The sequence below is a fragment of the Brachypodium distachyon genome, chromosome 3 (genome assembly GCF_000005505.3).
Source record: "Brachypodium distachyon strain Bd21 chromosome 3, Brachypodium_distachyon_v3.0, whole genome shotgun sequence".
Classification (NCBI taxonomy): Eukaryota; Viridiplantae; Streptophyta; class Magnoliopsida; order Poales; family Poaceae; genus Brachypodium; species Brachypodium distachyon.
Window position 1 is genome coordinate 12,321,866 of NC_016133.3, and position 17,581 is coordinate 12,339,446.

General features: G+C 44.9%; 4 protein-coding genes across 8 annotated transcripts; 2 read left to right on the forward strand and 2 right to left on the reverse strand.

The window, feature by feature from the left end:
- Positions 1 to 234: 234 nt before the first annotated feature.
- Positions 235 to 3,789, reverse strand: LOC100839319 (beta-1,6-galactosyltransferase GALT31A). Of its 2 annotated transcripts, none has more exons than XM_014901307.2 (11): positions 3,545 to 3,789; positions 3,347 to 3,386; positions 3,171 to 3,235; positions 2,868 to 3,064; positions 2,722 to 2,785; positions 2,570 to 2,636; positions 2,355 to 2,475; positions 2,162 to 2,249; positions 1,693 to 1,818; positions 1,498 to 1,607; positions 235 to 740 (listed from the first exon to the last, which is right to left on the reverse strand). In XM_014901307.2, exons 1-11 carry the CDS (start codon positions 3,658 to 3,660, stop codon positions 589 to 591), a joined length of 1,146 nt encoding a protein of 381 aa, XP_014756793.1. In that variant the 5' UTR covers positions 3,661 to 3,789; the 3' UTR covers positions 235 to 588. The 2 variants fall into 2 exon arrangements, with proteins under 2 accessions (XP_014756793.1, XP_014756792.1); XM_014901306.2 differs by having other exon boundaries at positions 2,868 to 3,076; positions 3,545 to 3,788.
- A 2,802-nt stretch (positions 3,790 to 6,591) lies between these two features.
- LOC100822754 (kinesin-like protein KIN-1) lies at positions 6,592 to 10,747 on the forward strand. 4 transcript variants are annotated; one of them, XM_014901302.2, is made up of 17 exons: positions 6,592 to 6,808; positions 6,881 to 6,995; positions 7,304 to 7,406; positions 7,573 to 7,616; positions 7,838 to 7,867; positions 7,968 to 8,090; positions 8,168 to 8,193; positions 8,294 to 8,375; positions 8,499 to 8,540; positions 8,676 to 8,709; positions 8,789 to 8,864; positions 9,171 to 9,319; positions 9,413 to 9,474; positions 9,540 to 9,631; positions 9,730 to 9,931; positions 10,033 to 10,215; positions 10,303 to 10,747. In XM_014901302.2, exons 2-17 carry the CDS (start codon positions 6,882 to 6,884, stop codon positions 10,459 to 10,461), a joined length of 1,521 nt encoding a protein of 506 aa, XP_014756788.1. In that variant the 5' UTR covers positions 6,592 to 6,808; position 6,881; the 3' UTR covers positions 10,462 to 10,747. The 4 variants fall into 4 exon arrangements, with proteins under 4 accessions (XP_014756788.1, XP_010234262.1, XP_014756789.1 ...); XM_010235960.3 differs by having other exon boundaries at positions 6,592 to 6,791; XM_014901303.2 differs by having other exon boundaries at positions 6,594 to 6,808; positions 6,881 to 7,035.
- Positions 10,748 to 11,084: 337 nt separating this feature from the next.
- LOC100823068 (28 kDa ribonucleoprotein, chloroplastic) lies at positions 11,085 to 13,371 on the forward strand. The gene is made up of 4 exons (XM_010235961.3): positions 11,085 to 11,578; positions 12,076 to 12,177; positions 12,324 to 12,629; positions 13,000 to 13,371. The coding sequence occupies exons 1-4, from the start codon at positions 11,153 to 11,155 to the stop codon at positions 13,063 to 13,065; spliced, it is 900 nt and encodes a 299-aa protein (XP_010234263.1). The 5' UTR covers positions 11,085 to 11,152; the 3' UTR covers positions 13,066 to 13,371.
- Positions 13,372 to 13,957: 586 nt separating this feature from the next.
- LOC100839929 (40S ribosomal protein S13) lies at positions 13,958 to 16,139 on the reverse strand. The gene is made up of 5 exons (XM_003573258.4): positions 15,984 to 16,139; positions 15,809 to 15,881; positions 15,591 to 15,729; positions 15,297 to 15,483; positions 13,958 to 14,243 (listed from the first exon to the last, which is right to left on the reverse strand). Exons 1-5 carry the CDS (start codon positions 16,004 to 16,006, stop codon positions 14,210 to 14,212), a joined length of 456 nt encoding a protein of 151 aa, XP_003573306.1. The 5' UTR covers positions 16,007 to 16,139; the 3' UTR covers positions 13,958 to 14,209.
- Positions 16,140 to 17,581: the final 1,442 nt, after the last annotated feature.

Below are 17,581 nucleotides of genomic sequence, written 5' to 3' on the forward strand. Positions count from 1 at the left end.
GGCAGATGACGGTGGCAACATTGATTGGAAAGAGGGTAGGTGACAAGTGGCAGCAGTCATGTCACAACGAGAAGGAAGAAAGTGAGTTGCACATTATAAAGAGAGAATTCCAATAATTCTGGTCTTGCTATGGGTGGCAGAAGTGTGTGCGTCTATATTGTAATCGGTGTTTTTAAAAGAGAAAAATCAAACTATATATACAGTATCAGTTTCTAAAAACGGCCAGGAAAAAAATAAGTGAAAAACAGGCGCAGCAAGAAGCCCCCAGAAAGACATTGCATACATTCCTGCATTCATTTCCACATATGAGATACTACTATTCAGATATCTAACACGACCTAAAATCTTCACCCTGCAGTTATAGCTGCATTCGAATTTGTGTCGTGTTGTGCAATGAACTTCTTTTCTTTTTCTCCAGTTCGAGCAAATGTACCCGGACCACTGCAGAACAGCTACTCTGTCTGCGTCTACTGACCAACAATTTACATGAGTTTACATGGAGCAGCAGCACGAGGATGCCAATGCCACCCTTCTTGGTCGTCAAAACTGCGCTTGCTGCAGAGTGTGCCGTGCCAGTGCCAGTGCCACTCAAGACTGGGCTTGTTGCGGCGGAGCCACGCGATGCTCCCAGCATCGCCGATGTACCTCCTCCATCCTCTCCGCCGGGTTGCAGATGCCGGAGCAGTTCCTGTCGAAGGATGCTGCGCACGGGTTCCCGCCCTGTGCCTTCCATTCGCAGTCTGCATGATCAGAGAAGAAGATTACAGAGAGCCAAGCGGTGAGAGATGACGCCCGTGCTTTGCAGCTGCAACAAATGCCAGGTAGACTAATGCCAGATGGGTGAGGCGAGCTTAGGTGCATCACAACACATGCCAGGGCTGGTGGTACGAGCCAGTAATGATTTGTGTAAGTACATTCCCAGAGGAGGATTAAGAAAAAATGTAATGATGAAAAAGACATTTTACTGATGGTCATTTTTCTCGCTTACCACATAGTAGATGAGAAGATATAACTATGTGTTGTGCCCATGGCTACTGAAGTGCAAGAGACAAAAGAGTGACAGAGAGAAGATAGGTCCACAACACCCACTATATTTCCAAACAAAGGCCACTGCCACTGATGTCGTCTTATTCTGTGGTCATCCAAGTTAAGAGTAAGCAGCAGGTACTAAGTGTGTTTTTTTTTGTGATATCCGAACAAGTTTGATGTCAAGAGCAACTTCTGGAGAGCTGGAGGGGACAGAAAAGTGGTAAAGGTAAGTCTTGAAGCCTGATTGTTGGGAGATAGGTGCTAACAAACATTGTAGTTGTTAAGACATTAGTACCATCCTTTTATCAGTAGAAAATTTCAAAATGATTAGCTAGCTCAACTACTTAGTACAGTAAAGCATATAACTTCCAGGTCAAGCGATGTCCTATTGAGCATGCAATAATTATACAATAGGACAATCTGCTGATGCAAAATGGAAAATCAGTAGTCAAAAAGTAAGATGCCAACCTGGAGGAGTACCACAACAAAGGCTTCTCTCATCAACATGCTCAACATCCAACCCGATCAACCAAGAACCAAATGACACATCTTCATTTGTAAACTTGTGCAAGATATGCCTGAAAAGTGATGTCAAAACAAATACGAAATAAAGCAATAATGTAGTATGTTTATCTGGCATTGCACATTCACATCAGAACTTACCGGTTTATCGATATGTAAGTCGCTAAATCCCTGGTTATACCATACAGTTGCCGTGTAGCATGCCTAAAGTAGTTGTTACCCTCAGTGCCAAACTTCCAATGATCCGGTTCATAATACTCAGATTCACTGTAACAATAAGCAGGTGCTACATTACATAGATTTCTAGAAGGTATTTGGGGGCATATGATCTGTCCTTGCAGTAAGAGAATGCAAACTCGTGATCTCAATTGTTCGACCAGCATGGGAACGAATTAAGTTTGTCTGAATGTGTAATAAGACATTTGCCTTGCTAGCAAGTAGCAACACTAACTTCACATAATCGGGTGGATGATACTCCTTCCTCATGCCATCGGACAGCTCAGATCACGAGTTCGCATTCTCGCTTCAATGTAAGTTCTCATGATCTCACACATTCACACATATGTTTAATGCTGAAGTCAACTAAGAAACATGGATTCTAGAGCGTTACTTATTAGCAATAACAGGTCCGGACTTCATGCAGCCAATGTAAACCCGAGGTTTTGACCTGTGCCGTGCCAAAATCGATCTGATGACACCTGAGTTAAGAGGGTAGCATTATCAGTACGTCCTGGATCGACCAGAATGCCATTTAAATATTTAGCAACAACAACCGAGACTTAAAGGGTCCCGGGTTGGCATACCAATGTTGACATGAACATCGTCATCAACTTTGATATAGAAATCAGCATCCCATGTGGACAGAGAAGTTGACAGAAACATCTGAATCTTCAAAGGTAGACCACCATAGCCTTCGGCATGATTCTGCAAAGAGTGGCCAGTTGTTGAGAATACATAAACACTGCTGATCATTGGTAAAAGTTGAAACATTCGGAAGTAATCAATCAACTCAGCATACGAGTCTCAAAATATCATTGTGATCTTTATCTTCGGCATCTATGGCACGCTCCACTTCACTGTCAGGACTACAGAAGGTTCCAAATTCAGTTCAGTAATATATTAAGCTGGAAAACTGACTGTTTTCCCCCATGATTTTAAACTAGAATATACCTTCGTCCAATAACAAAACGGATGACAATGCCCTTCTCCTTCTCCAGCCTTTGCAAATGCTCACCTAGAAAGCATCATTGCATTAGTAACTGATACGAAGCACGAACGATATAATGCGATACAACATTGAAAGGGTTCAATTCTACCTCGCGGCATCCATGTCTGCCTGATAGAGTCCCTACGCTTCCGATTAGCGAACGTTGTGAAAATGCCCATGACGAAAAACAATCTGCGCGGCATGCTTCCCTGGTCAACCGCCGAATCACTCGGCGACACGCCTTGGTTCCTCATCTGCACAGCAGCTCTGGCAGCAGCGAGCCGCATCTCGATGTCGGAGATCGTCCTGTCCAGCGCGCTGCAATCAGAACCAGCATGAGCAAAAATCCCAAACCTGAATGTAGCTACTCATGGTCATGGAGCCATGGCTGGCTCGAGGCTCAGAAATTTACATGACGACTTCGCGAGTCTGTGAGACTTGATTCAGCACGCCGGCCCTCGAACGATCAGAACTTGCCTGCCAGCCAAATCGATCGGCGCAAAGCGCGCCCGGATGAACAATCGAGTCAAGAGCTAGCTGCTAAGGTCGAGAAGACAAGATACAGCGACAGATTAGCGCATACATTACCTTGTTTCGGCAACCGGGTGGCTCTGGAACCGCCCAATACCTGCAAATTTGCAAAAATGCAGAGCGGACATCAGCACCTCCGGCCATGAAATCGACGAGCATTGTCTCAGTTCGTGGCGAGAAGAAGGGACTAGGGGCGGCAGAGCCTAGGGAGAGGGGGGAAATCCAAGAGAAATGACGGATTTGGGGGAGGCGAACCGATTGACGAGGCAGACGCCGAGGAGGAAGCAGGCGGTGCAGAGCGCGGCCACCCAGCTCGTGGGCACCCGCCCCGGCGGCAGCGCCCTGTGGTGGTGCGGCCTCGCCGCGGCCATCGCCGCCGGCCCTCTTCTCGGGTTCCTCGTTCGAACGGGAGGAGAGGGAAAGCCGTGGGGGAGAGAGAAACAGAGAGAGAGCTCTTTGGTTCTTTTGCTTTTGCCTTGCCCTGCTCATCTGCAATGGAACGCAGCGCGGCGCTCACTGTTCCGTGGACTCGGTGCATATATGCCTGTGCCCCCCCTGGTGCGAGGCCCCATCCGTGATTTGTGGCCCTTTGCAGAAAAGTACAATTCCTTTCCACCGGATTTATAAATAAAGTAATTCGGTGCTTTTTATAGTCCTTGGTTTTTTTATTTGAAATAAAAAAATGGATTTTGATTATAAGACTGCGTTGCCTAAAACAGTTCAAAAGTGTCAAATTGTAGTCCATAATAACACTATGAATGAATCATCTGCAAGGTCGTGCTGGCTATGCGTACGACGAAAATTTATATTGTTTGGGCACCATTGATTTCACTTGATGCCTGGTGTTGTGCGGTCTCGATGCAATGTCGGACGCAAGTCGTACGAGAACCGTCGTCTTGTCTCCATCCTCCCTTGCTGCTCTAGCGTGGCGAGCGGTGACGGATGCGACGATGAAAAATGTTACAAAGGCTTCGATTCTATCATATTCTTTAGTCGAAGTTTTCTTTGCCTTTTCAGTGAGACATTTGAGTACCATATCCATGTAATTGTTTCCCTTACTTCGTCAAACCATTGTATAGGCCAATCAGAAATTTACATCAGACAAATCAAACTGTGTGCCTTCTGAAAGAAAAACAAGGTATCTTTTGCAGGCACCGAAAGCTACAAATGATAACACTCATCATACTTGTTTTTGTTTGTTTATTATTCCAATCCAGCTATGCCTTTCTGTACTGTTCACCCTCTTTTTTCCTTCAAAGACGTTGAGCCTTACAAGAAAAGCAAGGAAAACCCAAAAGCCACCCACACTAATCCAGTACTAACTACTCTCTACTAATAAAACCTTGTTATTATCCTTAAACTTGACACTATTCCGTCCCGTGTACAATGTACCTTGTTCCTTCACCTCAGAGTTTTCTTTCCATGGTGGAACAGGTCCATACATGCTTCATATACCAAGGACAGCAACATTAATGGTCCCTGTCCCCCCGTTTGTACTATTTTTTGTAGCCTAGCTCGAAACGGGCTATGTCCTCTTCTTCTTCGCTGCCGCGGCAGGGGAGAGCACGGCCTCGCTGGCTGGCTGGCTGCGTGCGCCCGGCGCTCCCAGCTCCAAGAACCACCACGCACCGACAAGCCGGGGTCCAGGAGCTGGGCCGTCCCCCGAGGGAGCAAGGACCTGGCCCGGCCCACGAGGTCCACGGGCCACGGCGGAACGGAAAGAAAGGTTCGTGCAGCGGCGGGGGTTTGCTGCGTGGCATGGCACGGGTCCACGCTGGGTTCCGTGCGCGCTTGATACGCATCCGATGAAAAAGGCCGGGAAATCATTTTCTGCCGGGGCCCGCACTGTCATTGAGAGGGCTGCCCGTTTTGTCTGCTTTAATATGCGTGCGGTTCCCTTGATGATGAGCCCTATAGCCGCTTATGTTATGTTAATCGCTTGCTCATCATTAGACAGAAAATGATGGCATCTTTCAAGGAGATAAAAAATGACGGTGACCTTCTCATTTTTCTATCCATGACATTTTTCATGGATTTACCAGTGCCGGATATATAAAATGCAAGAGCCAAAGAGGGGACAATTTTCCTCTTGCGGTCTCGTCCAAAAACACATCGATAACGGTGATTGAGTGGGTGTGCACACAAGCCACATTAGTAGCACACTAATTGCCATCATTTTGGGTGGATTTTATTCTTCCGGTTCTATTGGTAGCGTTCGATGATGAAAGCTATATCTAGCATTGCGTTGCACATGGCCATCCCATGTGGTGCTGCGCCAGTACTACTGTGCATGATTAGTCATCAGCAACCCACGAGCTAATTGAGTAGTACGTGTGGCGATGATGCAGAGCAGTACTGTCTGATTAGTGATTACTCCTTAATAGAAACATTTAAACAGCAATGCGCTTTACCCACTTTTATATTCTGCTTTTGATTTTCATCTTTTTTTCTTTCGTGCAACGCGGGAGATGCTGTGTGTGCAACCTAACAGCAAATCAATGCTCTCGAATTTAAAGGGATTTCTGTTCACTTGCAAGAAGGTGCGATACATTATTGACCATTTGTTCAATAAGTTTTAAGGCTTGTACAAGAGGGGAGTGCATTTCTCTGGTAAAGTCTCGGCAGCCTCTCGTGAGAAAGAAAATCGTACACGAAAGAAGTGCAATTGTCCATAATAAAAGGTGACTTGTAAATAAAAACTCCAGCCATGGCAAAATGCATCCATGATCCCTAATCTTATCCACACCACAACCACCACTTCGATCTACAAACTTGAAATTAGGTTGACACTAACTTCGACTACTCCTATTGCCCAAGTCTAAATGTAACCGCAAAGGTCGACTCTTGACATTGTATGTCTCACTCTAAACAAGTCATCATTCATGTGCTAGAATATCAAAAAAAAAGAACAAGTAAGTTGCGTAGAATCAGTTTAAAGACACAACTCATCGTATGTGTTATTTATCGTCGACTCTATATGATGTGGAGAATTGATACTGACTCTATTATTGTTGATGTCCTAGAACCAGCTTCCCCGTTTGTTTGTTTTGACTAGCATGCGTTCCACGTGTCTAGTTTTGCTTTTCGATTGGTCACGCCACCGTTAACTCCTTATCCATAACATTCTAGTTATACTTGAATTTTTTTCGGTAGGTTTCTTACTTCATATATATAGCGTCACGTGAAATTATATTTCTCCAGACACAGTGTTTTTTTAAGCCTGATTTCAAAATTTGAACATACTCCAGTTCCCTTTCACAGAGCGTGCGTGATTCATTAACAGCGAGCGAAGCACACAATCCACAAAACCCCCAAACCTCTGCAGAGCGACCCCAATGAAACCTCTTCTTCAGTGAGCGCCTCTCTCCTCCCTACCACCGCCAACGCCGCTCTCACGCCCCCGAATCCCTCCTCCCCTCCGCTCCCCTCTCCCCGTGCGCCGTCGCCGCCCCCCTTCCGCCTCTCACCCGCCTCCCTGCTGACTGCCATCTCCATCCTCTAGGTCTCTGCGGCAGTGCGGTTAGCGCCCATTTTGATCTGTTTTCCATTTTGTTTTTCTACCCCGGATTTGACGCCCCATTTGAATGCCAGGATGTCGAACGTGAGGGTGTGCGTGCGGTTCAGGCCACTGAGCCACAAGGAGAGGAAGGCTAATGGCGACAAGGTCTGCTTCAAGAAATTAGACGCCGAGTCTCTCGTCTTCAAGGTTTGGGGGCACTCTTCTGCCTTCAGCTATGTGATATGGGGTATTTATGCGCTTCCAGATTAGTGGATTTCTCAACGTATCTCATGCCCCGTGGCCTTCTGATTGAACATTAACCTGCTCGAGATGCATACGCTGTATTTTGCTCAGTATAAGCTGGTACTAATAAAGTGAGGAATGCATTCGCTGTTTTTTTTTGCTTTTGTTGTAGATTCATTCTCTGTGAGATATGCCCGTGATGTTGTTTGTGTGATTTTTGTGTTTCCTTATGTTTGATCATTCCCTGGTGTGTTGGAAAATAATTGGGTTAGGATGAGCGGGACGAAGATGTCATATTCAGCTTTGACAAGGTGTTCTACGATGATGCTGAACAGTCTGATGTCTATAAGTTCCTTGCAGTGCCCATTGTCACAGGTGTTGGTTCTTTATATCTCTTTTAAATTTATTCGCAAGATAGCCATCGCTTTTCTTATTACTACAGTTTGGACATGGATGTATTCCTTAATAACCACTATTGTACGTTTTCTGGTTGTGGACCATATGGCATATAGTACTAATTGAGTAACTAATTTGGAAACAGATGCTGTCAATGGAATAAATGGGACGATAATTACTTATGGTCAGGTATGTGTTGCTGCAAACACCATGTGTCCTTACTCGCCGTCTGCACACAACTGTTTGGAAAATCATGATACGTATATACATACACGGTGTGCTTAAAGCTATGCTTGGCCTACTACAGTCTCAAACTTGCACTAAATAGTGCATCTCTTACCAGTGTATGAAATGAGGTACTTCTGCCTGTAACAATACTAACATTTTATTTGAACTGCACGTTTGTACAGACTGGAGCTGGAAAAACATATAGCATGGAGGTAAAGTGAACATCCTTGGGCTTAAATTTATGGAATGATTAGTGATTGTGTCACTTCATCTTTGTCCTTACGAATTTGTTTAATTTGGATGCTGACACAGGGGCCAAGCATCTTGCATTGCAATGAGCAGAAAACTGGACTAGTTCAGCGAGTTGTAAATGATCTATTTGAATGTCTAAGAACTTCAGCAAGCATGGCTACATGGACTGTGAACCTGTCAATGGTAAGATACCATCCTCACATGCTGATCTCGAATTCACATCGATAGATATTTGCTTACGTTGGTTTATGATTTCTCAGGTGGAGATATATTTGGAAAAAGTAAGGTGAGAATCTGCTTTTTTTGTTTTCATATGCATCCTGGTTTGAGTTTCTTTTGTAAAATGCTACTAAGAGGGGAATCAAGTTTGGCTCCTCATATCTCAGGGACCTTCTTGACTTGTCCAAAGACAACCTACAGATCAAGGAGAGTAAAAGCCAAGGGATTTACATCTCTGGAGCAACAGAGGTCAGAAAAAAGTACAAATATGTCCTTCCATCTTTATTTTCCTCCCATATCAAAAAGAAGTATCCGGCATCTTTCCTTTCGCGGCTTCCTTTTATATATTGTAACTGTTTAAGTTATCTGCAGATATCTATTATGAATAGTTCAGATGCCTTGGAGCGCCTTTCTGTAAGTCATTTTGAGTTTTGCTTTTTGAATTGCTGTCGATTTTATTTTCTAATTGCTGTCAAGTTTTTCTTGGAGCACCTTTTAGTTAGTACTTAGTACATGCCAATTTATTTCTGTTTACGGTCTAAATTACAGGAAGGAATTGCCAACAGAGCTGTTGGAGAAACACGTATCCTGTACTTATCATTTCTGAAATAGTTCTAAAACATTTGAGTTTATAAATTTTGTTATCCTAAGTGCATATTTAGAAATGAACCTGGCCAGCAGTAGAAGTCACTGCTTGTACATCTTTTCAGTGCAGCACACATCCACTCCAGATGAGAGGTATGCTTGAATAACAAACATCAATAGTTCAATGATTGGTTGGATTGTTCTTGTTTCTCTTTTGAATTGACGTAACTGTATATGACCACATATAACCTTTTTGATATGCTCTGAATATTATGATATTATGATTGACCAGATCTGCCTTGTGCTCATTCATACTAAACAGCCATTGATTTCTATGTCACTGCAAATCTCCTTCCTTGTGCCATAGACTGTGATATCTGCCTGTATTGCATGTAAACCACAATGCTGAAGAAAATGCTGCTAATGTGGGCAGCTAGTGACCTTCTTTTAACCTTGCAGGGTAAGGGCGGGGAAGATTATTCTAGTTGACCTAGCTGGTTCCGAGAAAGTTGAGAAAACTGGTGCTGAAGGGCGAGTTCTTGATGAAGCGAAAACAATTAACAAATCTCTCTCAGCTCTAGGGAATGTTATCAATGCCCTGACTACTGGTAAACACAACACTCCTCTGTGTGAATAATAAACATAAAAGAAGTTACTCCACTAAATATCAGCTTTACCTGTCTTATATTTGCATTTTCCAGGTAAATCAAATCATGTGCCTTACCGTGACTCAAAGCTTACCCGCATCCTTCAAGATTCACTGGTGTGTCAAAATTTTCCTCAGGATTTCTAAACCGTCAGGTTTGTCTAAAAGACTACTGCTTGCAGGGAGGCAGCTCAAGAGCTTCGCTGCTGTGCTGCTGTTCTCCCAGTGCGTTGAACTCACCAGAAAGTCTCTCTACCCTCCGCTTCGGAACCAGGCACGTCCCTTGAACGTCGCATGCTACTTACAAAACATATGGACTGCTGCCATTCTGCAGTTTTGTCGTTACTTAGGAGTTTGGTAATATCCATCCAGGACAAAGCTCATAAAGACTGTGCCCAAGCCGATCCCCGTTGAAGCGGAGAGCAGTAAGAAGCCCACACCCCAACATTCGCACGATCAAGACAATCCGAGTGATGGGGCACAGAGCAAGCCTGTCAGCAGCCAATCAGATGTGTCTGATCCCAGCCTCGATTTCCGTGACCAAGTCGATTTACGCGACAGGATACTAACCAAGGTTCGTACGGACAGAGGTGGTTGATTTGATATCTACTCCTACATTCTGCCTTAGGAGATAGTAACTTAGCTTGACTTGCAAACCGACGGTTTTCTGTTCAGCTAAGGTTGAGCCTGAGGGAGGAAGACGTCGATCTGCTGGAGGAGCTGTTCATCCAAGAAGGGATCATCTTCAACGCCGACGACGCTCTGGACCCGGGCTCCGTGTCGTGCCAGGACGCCGCGGCCCAGCAGATCCTGTCGCTCCTGCAAGCCATGGAGGAGCTCTCCGAGGCCGCGCAAGAGGTATAGATAGCACCAAACCCGCAGGAGTACATACATTGGCTCTCTCTCAGAGTTGTAACTCCGGGCGGTGCACTGATGTGTCTGCAGCTCGCCGACGAGAATGAGAAGCTGAGGCATGAGCTGGAGGTCGCGCAGGAGATCGCTGCTCGCGCCCAGGATGCCGTCGCCGAAGGATGGGGCGGCGGGCTGCTGCTTGGGTTTCTGCCGGCGGCCATCCTCCGCCCCTTGGGGTTCGTGCCGGACTGACTGACCGATGTCACAGGCAGCTACCCAGCGTTCACGGGCATTCGTTCCTCGATTACTCCTGACACCAAATGATCTAAAACATTTTACTTTTTTTTGCGAGGATCTAAAACATTTTACTGTCTCTGCTTGTTCCTCTTAATTCAGCCACCGTTCCTCTTTGATGTTGGTACGCAAACTCTGATGATGTTATGGGCATGTTCTTTTTCTGGGGGGTCAAAATCAACTATGCTACTCCTTAATTATTGCAACGTGAGACGGAGGAAGTATTTTTCGGTGATGAACAAAATTTCGATTATGTTCGGATGGTAGTCAATATTTTGACATGCCGGTGCTTTTGCTAGTCGATACTCCTATTTATTTATTTATTTTTCTTGTCAACATTAGTCGCAATCAAAAACCAAAACTAGCAAAAAGCAACGAGTTATCAACTAGCCAAAAAAAATTGACAGCAAAAGTAGCCGAATTTTGGTGGGGTTGGGTTGTGCTCAAATTGGACACACCTGTTGTCGAGATTGCTCCAAATGTGTCAAAAAAAAAAGAGCCCACGTTGAACGGACCTGTACACGTGTCTCGCCATCGGGCCGCTCATCTACACCACTGCCCAGTTACCCACGGACGCCGCTTTCTTCTCCTTTCTTCTTCTTCCTCCGTGGTCTGCTCCCCCTATCCGACCAGACTAGGCAGAACCGCCATGGCCTCCGCCTCGTTTCACGCCCTCCTCCTCCTCCACTTGCCAAACCCGATCCACTCGCGCCACCTCCTCTCTCCCCGCGCACGCCGTCGCCACCACCGCCTCCGCCTCGCGCGCTCCTCCTCGACGCCGGTGGCGTTTGAAACGGAGGAGGCGGAGGCGCCACGGTGGTCCTCTGCGCAGGCGCGGTTGGACGAGGAGGAGGAGGAGGAGGAGCAGGAGTGGGCGGGCGGCAACGGCGCGGCGGCGGCGCACGGCGAGGAGGAGGAGGAGGATGGCGGGGAGAGCGTTGAGGGGGATTCGAGCGGGTGGACGCAGCGGAGTCCGCGGCCGCGGGAGCTGTTCGTGTGCAACCTGCCGCGGCGCTGCGGCGTCGACGACCTGCTCCACCTCTTCCAGCCCTACGGCACCGTCCTCTCGGTCGAGGTAACACACAGGCGCACACACACTCCCACACTCTTTCCTGCATTGCCGAATTCGTACTGTTGCAGAAGAGTATTGTTATCCCTGAAGAATTGCTATGCTCTGCTCTAGGTTCTTGTTTCTTGTTTCCACGTCTAGAAAATCCCTGCCGGCAGCTCTTGCCGTGCGTTTACGCTTCCGTGATACTAGTACTATCTTACTCAAAAGTCAAAACCATGGGTTATCATGAGGGGTTTAGATAAAATAAAATGCCTCGGCACATTATTTTTGCTACTATTGGAGCGACACATGAACTTGGTGCCATTTAGCTAGTGTTTGCTGGATTGGTGACCTGGTTCAGTTCTGTGTAAAATTCCATTTTCCATTTTCTGCCTTGTATGTATACTTACCTGTCTAAAGACATGACGGAGTCAAAATCCTTGGGGCAATACTATTTCGCTGCTTCCGATTAAGACTACAGAGGCGTGGTTATGATGTTAATATTTGAAGCCCGCATGCAGGTTTCACGCGACCCTGAGACCGGAATTAGTCGAGGATGCGGTTTTGTTACGATGCGTTCTCTCGCCGCAGCCAGAACAGCCATGAATGCTCTGGATGGATTTGTAAGTCACACAACACAATAGCTTCAGTTTCTCTCTGTAGTTTCTTCTTAATTAACACGTTTTTCTGTAAATGAAATTGTTGTTCCGTGGAGTAAAGCCCATTTACGAATCATTATCTTTTACTGAAATCTTCCTCTTACATATAGGACTTGGATGGGCGTGAGATGTTTGTGAAACTAGCGTCACACGTCGTTTCTAATAGGAGAAATCCCAGCCTGTCCCATACGGCCCCCATGAAGGATCATATCTTTGAAAGTCCATACAAGATCTACGTTGGCAACCTTGCATGGTCTGTTCAACCTCAGCACTTGAGAGAACTCTTTACTCAGTGTGGAAACATTGTTAGTACAAGGCTGCTCACAGATCGCAAAGGAGCGCGAAACCGCGTCTATGGATTCCTTTCGTTTTCTTCGCCCGAAGAGCTTGACGCTGCATTAAAGCTTAACAATACGGTATAGTGCTTCAAGCTCTCTGTTTTATTACTTGTTTCATCATTCAACAATTTGATGTCAACATGGAAACTGTATATAGATTTCCTATTTGAATTTATTTCAAGAAACTTCATACATGGATTTCCTTTAGAAACTGCTTTTGGTGTAACTTTTGCGTAAGCAATCTGGAGTAAGTTTGTATTAGAAGCTTACCAGTAGCTCCTTGAGGCCTCCTAATCAACCCCATTTCGTATTCTTCGTTCATTACACTATACTCCTATAGATTTCTTGCCTCCAAAATGATTTGCTCATGTGTTTTGCTGTCACTCTCTATGAGATCGCTACTATTCACAAGCATCATATCTTATGTCAACTCTTGCTTTTGCAACAGAATTTTCATGGACGGGACATCATTGTCAGGGAGGCTCATGTAAAATCACCGCATACGTTAAGCTAAGCCCTTTCATGGTCGGGATACATGAAAACTCTAGCCTATCGAGTTCCTTCTTCAGGCACAGGCGGCACAACTAACATCTTTTGTGTGTACCGAGTAATTGAGTGTGATGTACCAATTTTGTCAAACAACATCGTCGACATGGATCACCAGACTGAGTTGAACCATGTACTGGTAGTCTCAAAGCTTGTGTAGAACAGAATTTCTGAGATGAGACGCAATGGCGATTTATTTAGTCAGAAGCTAACTTCTTCAGTTCTTGGCCTCACAAGGACGATGATTAATTGAAGCCATACCAACTTAGTTGCATTTGCTTTCATTGACTGAATTCAGGTACCATTCAGTTTCGATGCACTAGTAATATTTTATAATGACGAAGCCATTTTGTCTTGCCAGTACAATATTTGTGCAAGAACCAACCAGGATAAACAAATTTGACCCAATAATTGTATCTATTCCGACTAGGACTAGTTTCAACATTGACAGCTCGTTTGGTCCAAATGAAATGAAATCTAATTTTTGGTAAAATTTCATTTGGTTGAATTTGAATTCCGTTTGTCTACCACATGAATTTGTAGAGTTAGAGACAATTCCAAAAAAATGATGGCTTGTAGAGAGCAATTGAGGTTAGTTGTATTTTGATTCCATGGAATTGCAAATTGAATTCATGTAGTCAATTCTATGCCAACCAAAGAAGTTAGTTTCTCTATATTGAGCAGCAGGCATCCCTGTTACAGTTCCATCAGATCTACCACACTTAAATGCTCATTGTCAGGTTTTCATAAGCTTTCGTCACAACTTTATGACCCAGAACATTTCAGCAAATTGCAAAAAATGTTCAGCATCAGATCAATCAAACGAGTTTGTGTGCAAAATAAAAAACAAGAACGTGTACTATCTGATAATTTGCTTCAAGATCACACAATGTAAGATAATAGCTAATTATAACCAACAAAATCTGGATACACGATAACAGTCGTTTAACAGACAGAATAACAAAACCAGAATGGTTTTACGGCATCCTCCAGATAAACATGAAAATTTTGCAGCTTCTAATTGGCTCCAAACTCATAAAGCAGTACATAAAATTGATTTTCTAGACAATCACAGCTTTAAGAGCCAAAAGCACCCCAGATGCAGAATTCCCTTAGGCCACCAGAGTGCTGGCGGTGGTAGACTCACTGCAAGACAAAAGGGTTTTGTTAGCTATAACCCAAGTCACATCAGCAGACGAAGTTTGTATGTATCAGGAACATTGGGACAATAAAATAAACTGAACTGCCTTCAATTCAAAAGCAACAATTTACACAGGACCAGTTTTTATGGCTTTGTTTGTATATTCATCTTAACTCTTAAGCTACCAAAACGTACTAGAATGACTAAAATGTGACGTCATAAATGCATGATACTGTTTGGTACCAACAGATCACAAAGATGTGTTTTCCAATTCGTAAACTTAATACAGATTCTTACAGGTCTATATGCATGCAAGATTACTTCATAATGTCATGCTTCAGCAAACAAAACAAACCACCGCCAATATAAATATATGAGGAAGATGCGATTTAAATAAGAGATAATAGCCGTTCTGAAATGTTGCAGTTCCTGGTAATTCCAATGGGCAAACAGTTAAAACTTTTAAAAGCTGCAAACATTTCAGTTGCGTTATCCGATTTCGCTTTTAAATAACAGTGATGTGACTGACTTTAATAAAAAATAATCCTATCCAGTTTTAAAAAGGTCGTAGTACACAAAATGAAATGCACAGATGCATAGTTGCTTCGCCAAAAGTGGCACTGTCGTTCCGTGACAATATAACATCAATTTATGCAAGTCAAAGCAGATTCAGTTCATCAGATATTTATGAGCTTTTGCATCCACAAATACATCACTATCCCATAATGTAAGACTAACCAGTACCCAACTAACTACAAAGTAGTAGAACATCAACCACAAACAAACTAACTAGTTCAAGGTCCCATTTCTCTAAAATCCCAAAGGACCAAAGACGCCAGCAGATTAGCATTATAGCATCTACATACAGGCTCAAGCGACACACATTTCTCTTACTCAACAGGCTGCGGTAGCAAACACATTCTACAGTTTCAATTGGCAGACATACAACAAACTACTTTGCAGAATAATTGCCAACTACTCCATACAGATTAACAATACAGTGTACATTTCCCTCTGTATCAGAAAGGATTGATGGCAGTGGAGGTCGAGTGACTTACTACTTCCAGGTGGGTGGGAGCTTCTTGGTGCGCTTGTAGTAGCGGGCCAGGCGGTGGATCCTGCTCTCAACAAGAATGAGCCTGAACTTGGAGTCCTTGTCCTTCCTGTTCCTCTCAAGATGCTTCCTAATGGCCACAGCCTTCTTAATCAGGAAATACAGGTCCTCAGGAATTTCAGGGGCCAGACCTACAGATAATCAACACCCACAAACGCAAATCAGTCAGTCGCCCACTCATCAACACATGCCAGTTGAAACCCAAGAGGAAATACACAATCTAATCTCAGCATCTCACCATGGGCCTTGAGGATGCGGAGGATCTTGCTCCCGGTGACGCTCTTGACGAGCGGGATGCCGTGCTGGTCACGGAGCAGGACGCCGATCTGCGACGGCATCTGGCCCTTCTTCGCGGCCTTGGTGATCAGCTCGTCCACCTGCAACACACATCGACCCCGATGAGCCAAGCTCGCATCAAATCGAACCGAGACAGAGTAAGACGGCGAGCTCTCTTACATCGGAGGCGGCGGTCTTGACCCAGACCGGCGGAGTCCGCTTGTACGGCAGCGCCGACGACGAGATACCCTTCCTGCGCAACACAGCCCGGGAGACGCCATTAGAGCAGAAAAGTTCACCCTAGACTGGGGGAAGGGAGTAGATTATCTGGGGTGACGACGGAGGGATGGGTTACCCGCGGCTGTGCATGCGCCCCATGGCTGCGGCGACGGCGGTGAGACCTGCGGCGGCGGCGGCGGCGGGAAGGGTGCGAGGGGCGCGAGGATAGACAAGAGTCTGGTTAGGGTTCTGGGGCTTACCCCTTATTTGAGGGGCTTTTTTTGTTTTAGCCCTTCAAAACACTCGCTAATGTTCTTCAGATCCATCCACCATCGCGTTCCTGACCAGGCCGGGCCGAGCTGGGCTGATCAGGAAACAGCCTATCGTAGGCCTGGCGTGTGAAGCCTGGTGAAAAAAGCCCAGCATGGACGACGAACTCAAATATTGTTCGAACATTCTTTTTCCTTCCGCTGACAAAAAGGAACATTCTTTTCATGCAATTCATGATATGGATTTTTTTCCCCGAAAAATACAACATTACGATCAGTAGCCAGAAGGTCCGCTAAAAGTCGGACAGGTCCTCAATCTAGTGTGATTTGCTGATGCATGACCGCATCTAGTGGTGCGCATAAAAACTGAGAAACCGAAACCGATCACCGAAGAATTGGAAACCGAAGCCGATTGGACCGAAACCGAAGAACCGTTTAAAACTTCGGTCAACAAACTCAAAGAACCGAAGTTTGTTCGTTGAACTCGGTCTCTTGCCTCGGTTAACCCGAAAACCCAGAAGAACCGAAGTTCATTGCTGCATCTTCAAAATTTAATGTTTTCATTGCATGTTAGATGATATTTATTGGCCGCTGGCATTACGTGTGTCTGTGTCACACAAGATTATATGATTATTTTTGAGTGTAACTTAAAATATATTTTCTGTTGTAAGCGGAAGATTGAACTAAATTTGTTTCCATTATTTTTTTGCAATAAACACAATGTTCGGTTAATTCGGTTCAAAACCGAAAACCTAACCGAATTTTCTGTGAACCGAACTTTCGGTTATCAAAATTTTCAAGATGACTTCGGTCCTCATATTTGAAGAACCGAATTTCATGAAAACCAAAAGAACCAAACCGAAATTTCGGTTATAACCGAACGTCCACCCCACTCCGCATCTGTGATACTGTTTTGATTAAGATCAACCTTTGCGTGCTAAATTGACAATTTGGCACACATTATGAAGCCTCTTAGGGATCTGACAAAACCGTATCGCAATCTGTTGCAATCTTATCCAGCACCCGGCCATGCAATGATTTGACAAAACCGTACCGCAATCTCACTATACGCCATGGGGCCATGCAGTGGATTTGCAAGTGTCGATTTCTTCAGTCGGCATCAGCATGGCGGCATCGAGAAGCCAGTATGCTGGCAAAGCTCGTAAATGACGCCACCAAAAGAAAAAAAGAGTTACTCCCTCGTGCTAACTTTGTACTAAATCTCCGACGCATGTTATGGATCAGGAGGAGTACAAATCAGCTTTATCGTAGGGTTTATTTGTGGGAGAAAGTAGATGCCGAATGATCATGCTACATCCATGGGTTTATTCAGCGAGCATCATCATCCCGACATACTGCTTCATTTGGCGGGCGATCCGAGTTAGCTGTGTCTGGAACTGGCTCCCATCCATTGCCATTTTGAAACGGATACCATCCCGGGAATGTCAGTGTATCTAATCTACGT

Bases quoted from the DNA above. Each gene is read 5' to 3' on its own strand.
- LOC100823068 (XM_010235961.3), top strand. From the start codon at position 11,153: ATGGCCTCCGCCTCGTTTCACGCCCTCCTCCTCCTCCACTTGCCAAAC. The intron at 12,178-12,323 runs GTAAGTCACACA...TCTTACATATAG, and splicing joins TGAATGCTCTGGATGGATTT to GACTTGGATGGGCGTGAGAT. The intron at 12,630-12,999 runs GTATAGTGCTTC...CTTTTGCAACAG, and splicing joins CATTAAAGCTTAACAATACG to AATTTTCATGGACGGGACAT.
- LOC100822754 (XM_014901302.2), top strand. From the start codon at position 6,882: ATGTCGAACGTGAGGGTGTGCGTGCGGTTCAGGCCACTGAGCCACAAG. The intron at 8,194-8,293 runs GTGAGAATCTGC...CTCATATCTCAG, and splicing joins ATATATTTGGAAAAAGTAAG to GGACCTTCTTGACTTGTCCA. The intron at 8,541-8,675 runs GTAAGTCATTTT...TCTAAATTACAG, and splicing joins ATGCCTTGGAGCGCCTTTCT to GAAGGAATTGCCAACAGAGC.
- LOC100839319 (XM_014901306.2), bottom strand. From the start codon at position 3,660: ATGGCCGCGGCGAGGCCGCACCACCACAGGGCGCTGCCGCCGGGGCGG. The intron at 3,077-3,170 runs GTAAATTTCTGA...TTCTGATTGCAG, and splicing joins CAGACTCGCGAAGTCGTCAT to CGCGCTGGACAGGACGATCT. The intron at 2,786-2,867 runs GTAGAATTGAAC...GATGCTTTCTAG, and splicing joins GCAGACATGGATGCCGCGAG to GTGAGCATTTGCAAAGGCTG.
- LOC100839929 (XM_003573258.4), bottom strand. From the start codon at position 16,006: ATGGGGCGCATGCACAGCCGCGG. The intron at 15,882-15,983 runs GTAACCCATCCC...TGTGTTGCGCAG, and splicing joins GGGCGCATGCACAGCCGCGG to GAAGGGTATCTCGTCGTCGG. The intron at 15,730-15,808 runs GTAAGAGAGCTC...TGTGTGTTGCAG, and splicing joins TCAAGACCGCCGCCTCCGAT to GTGGACGAGCTGATCACCAA.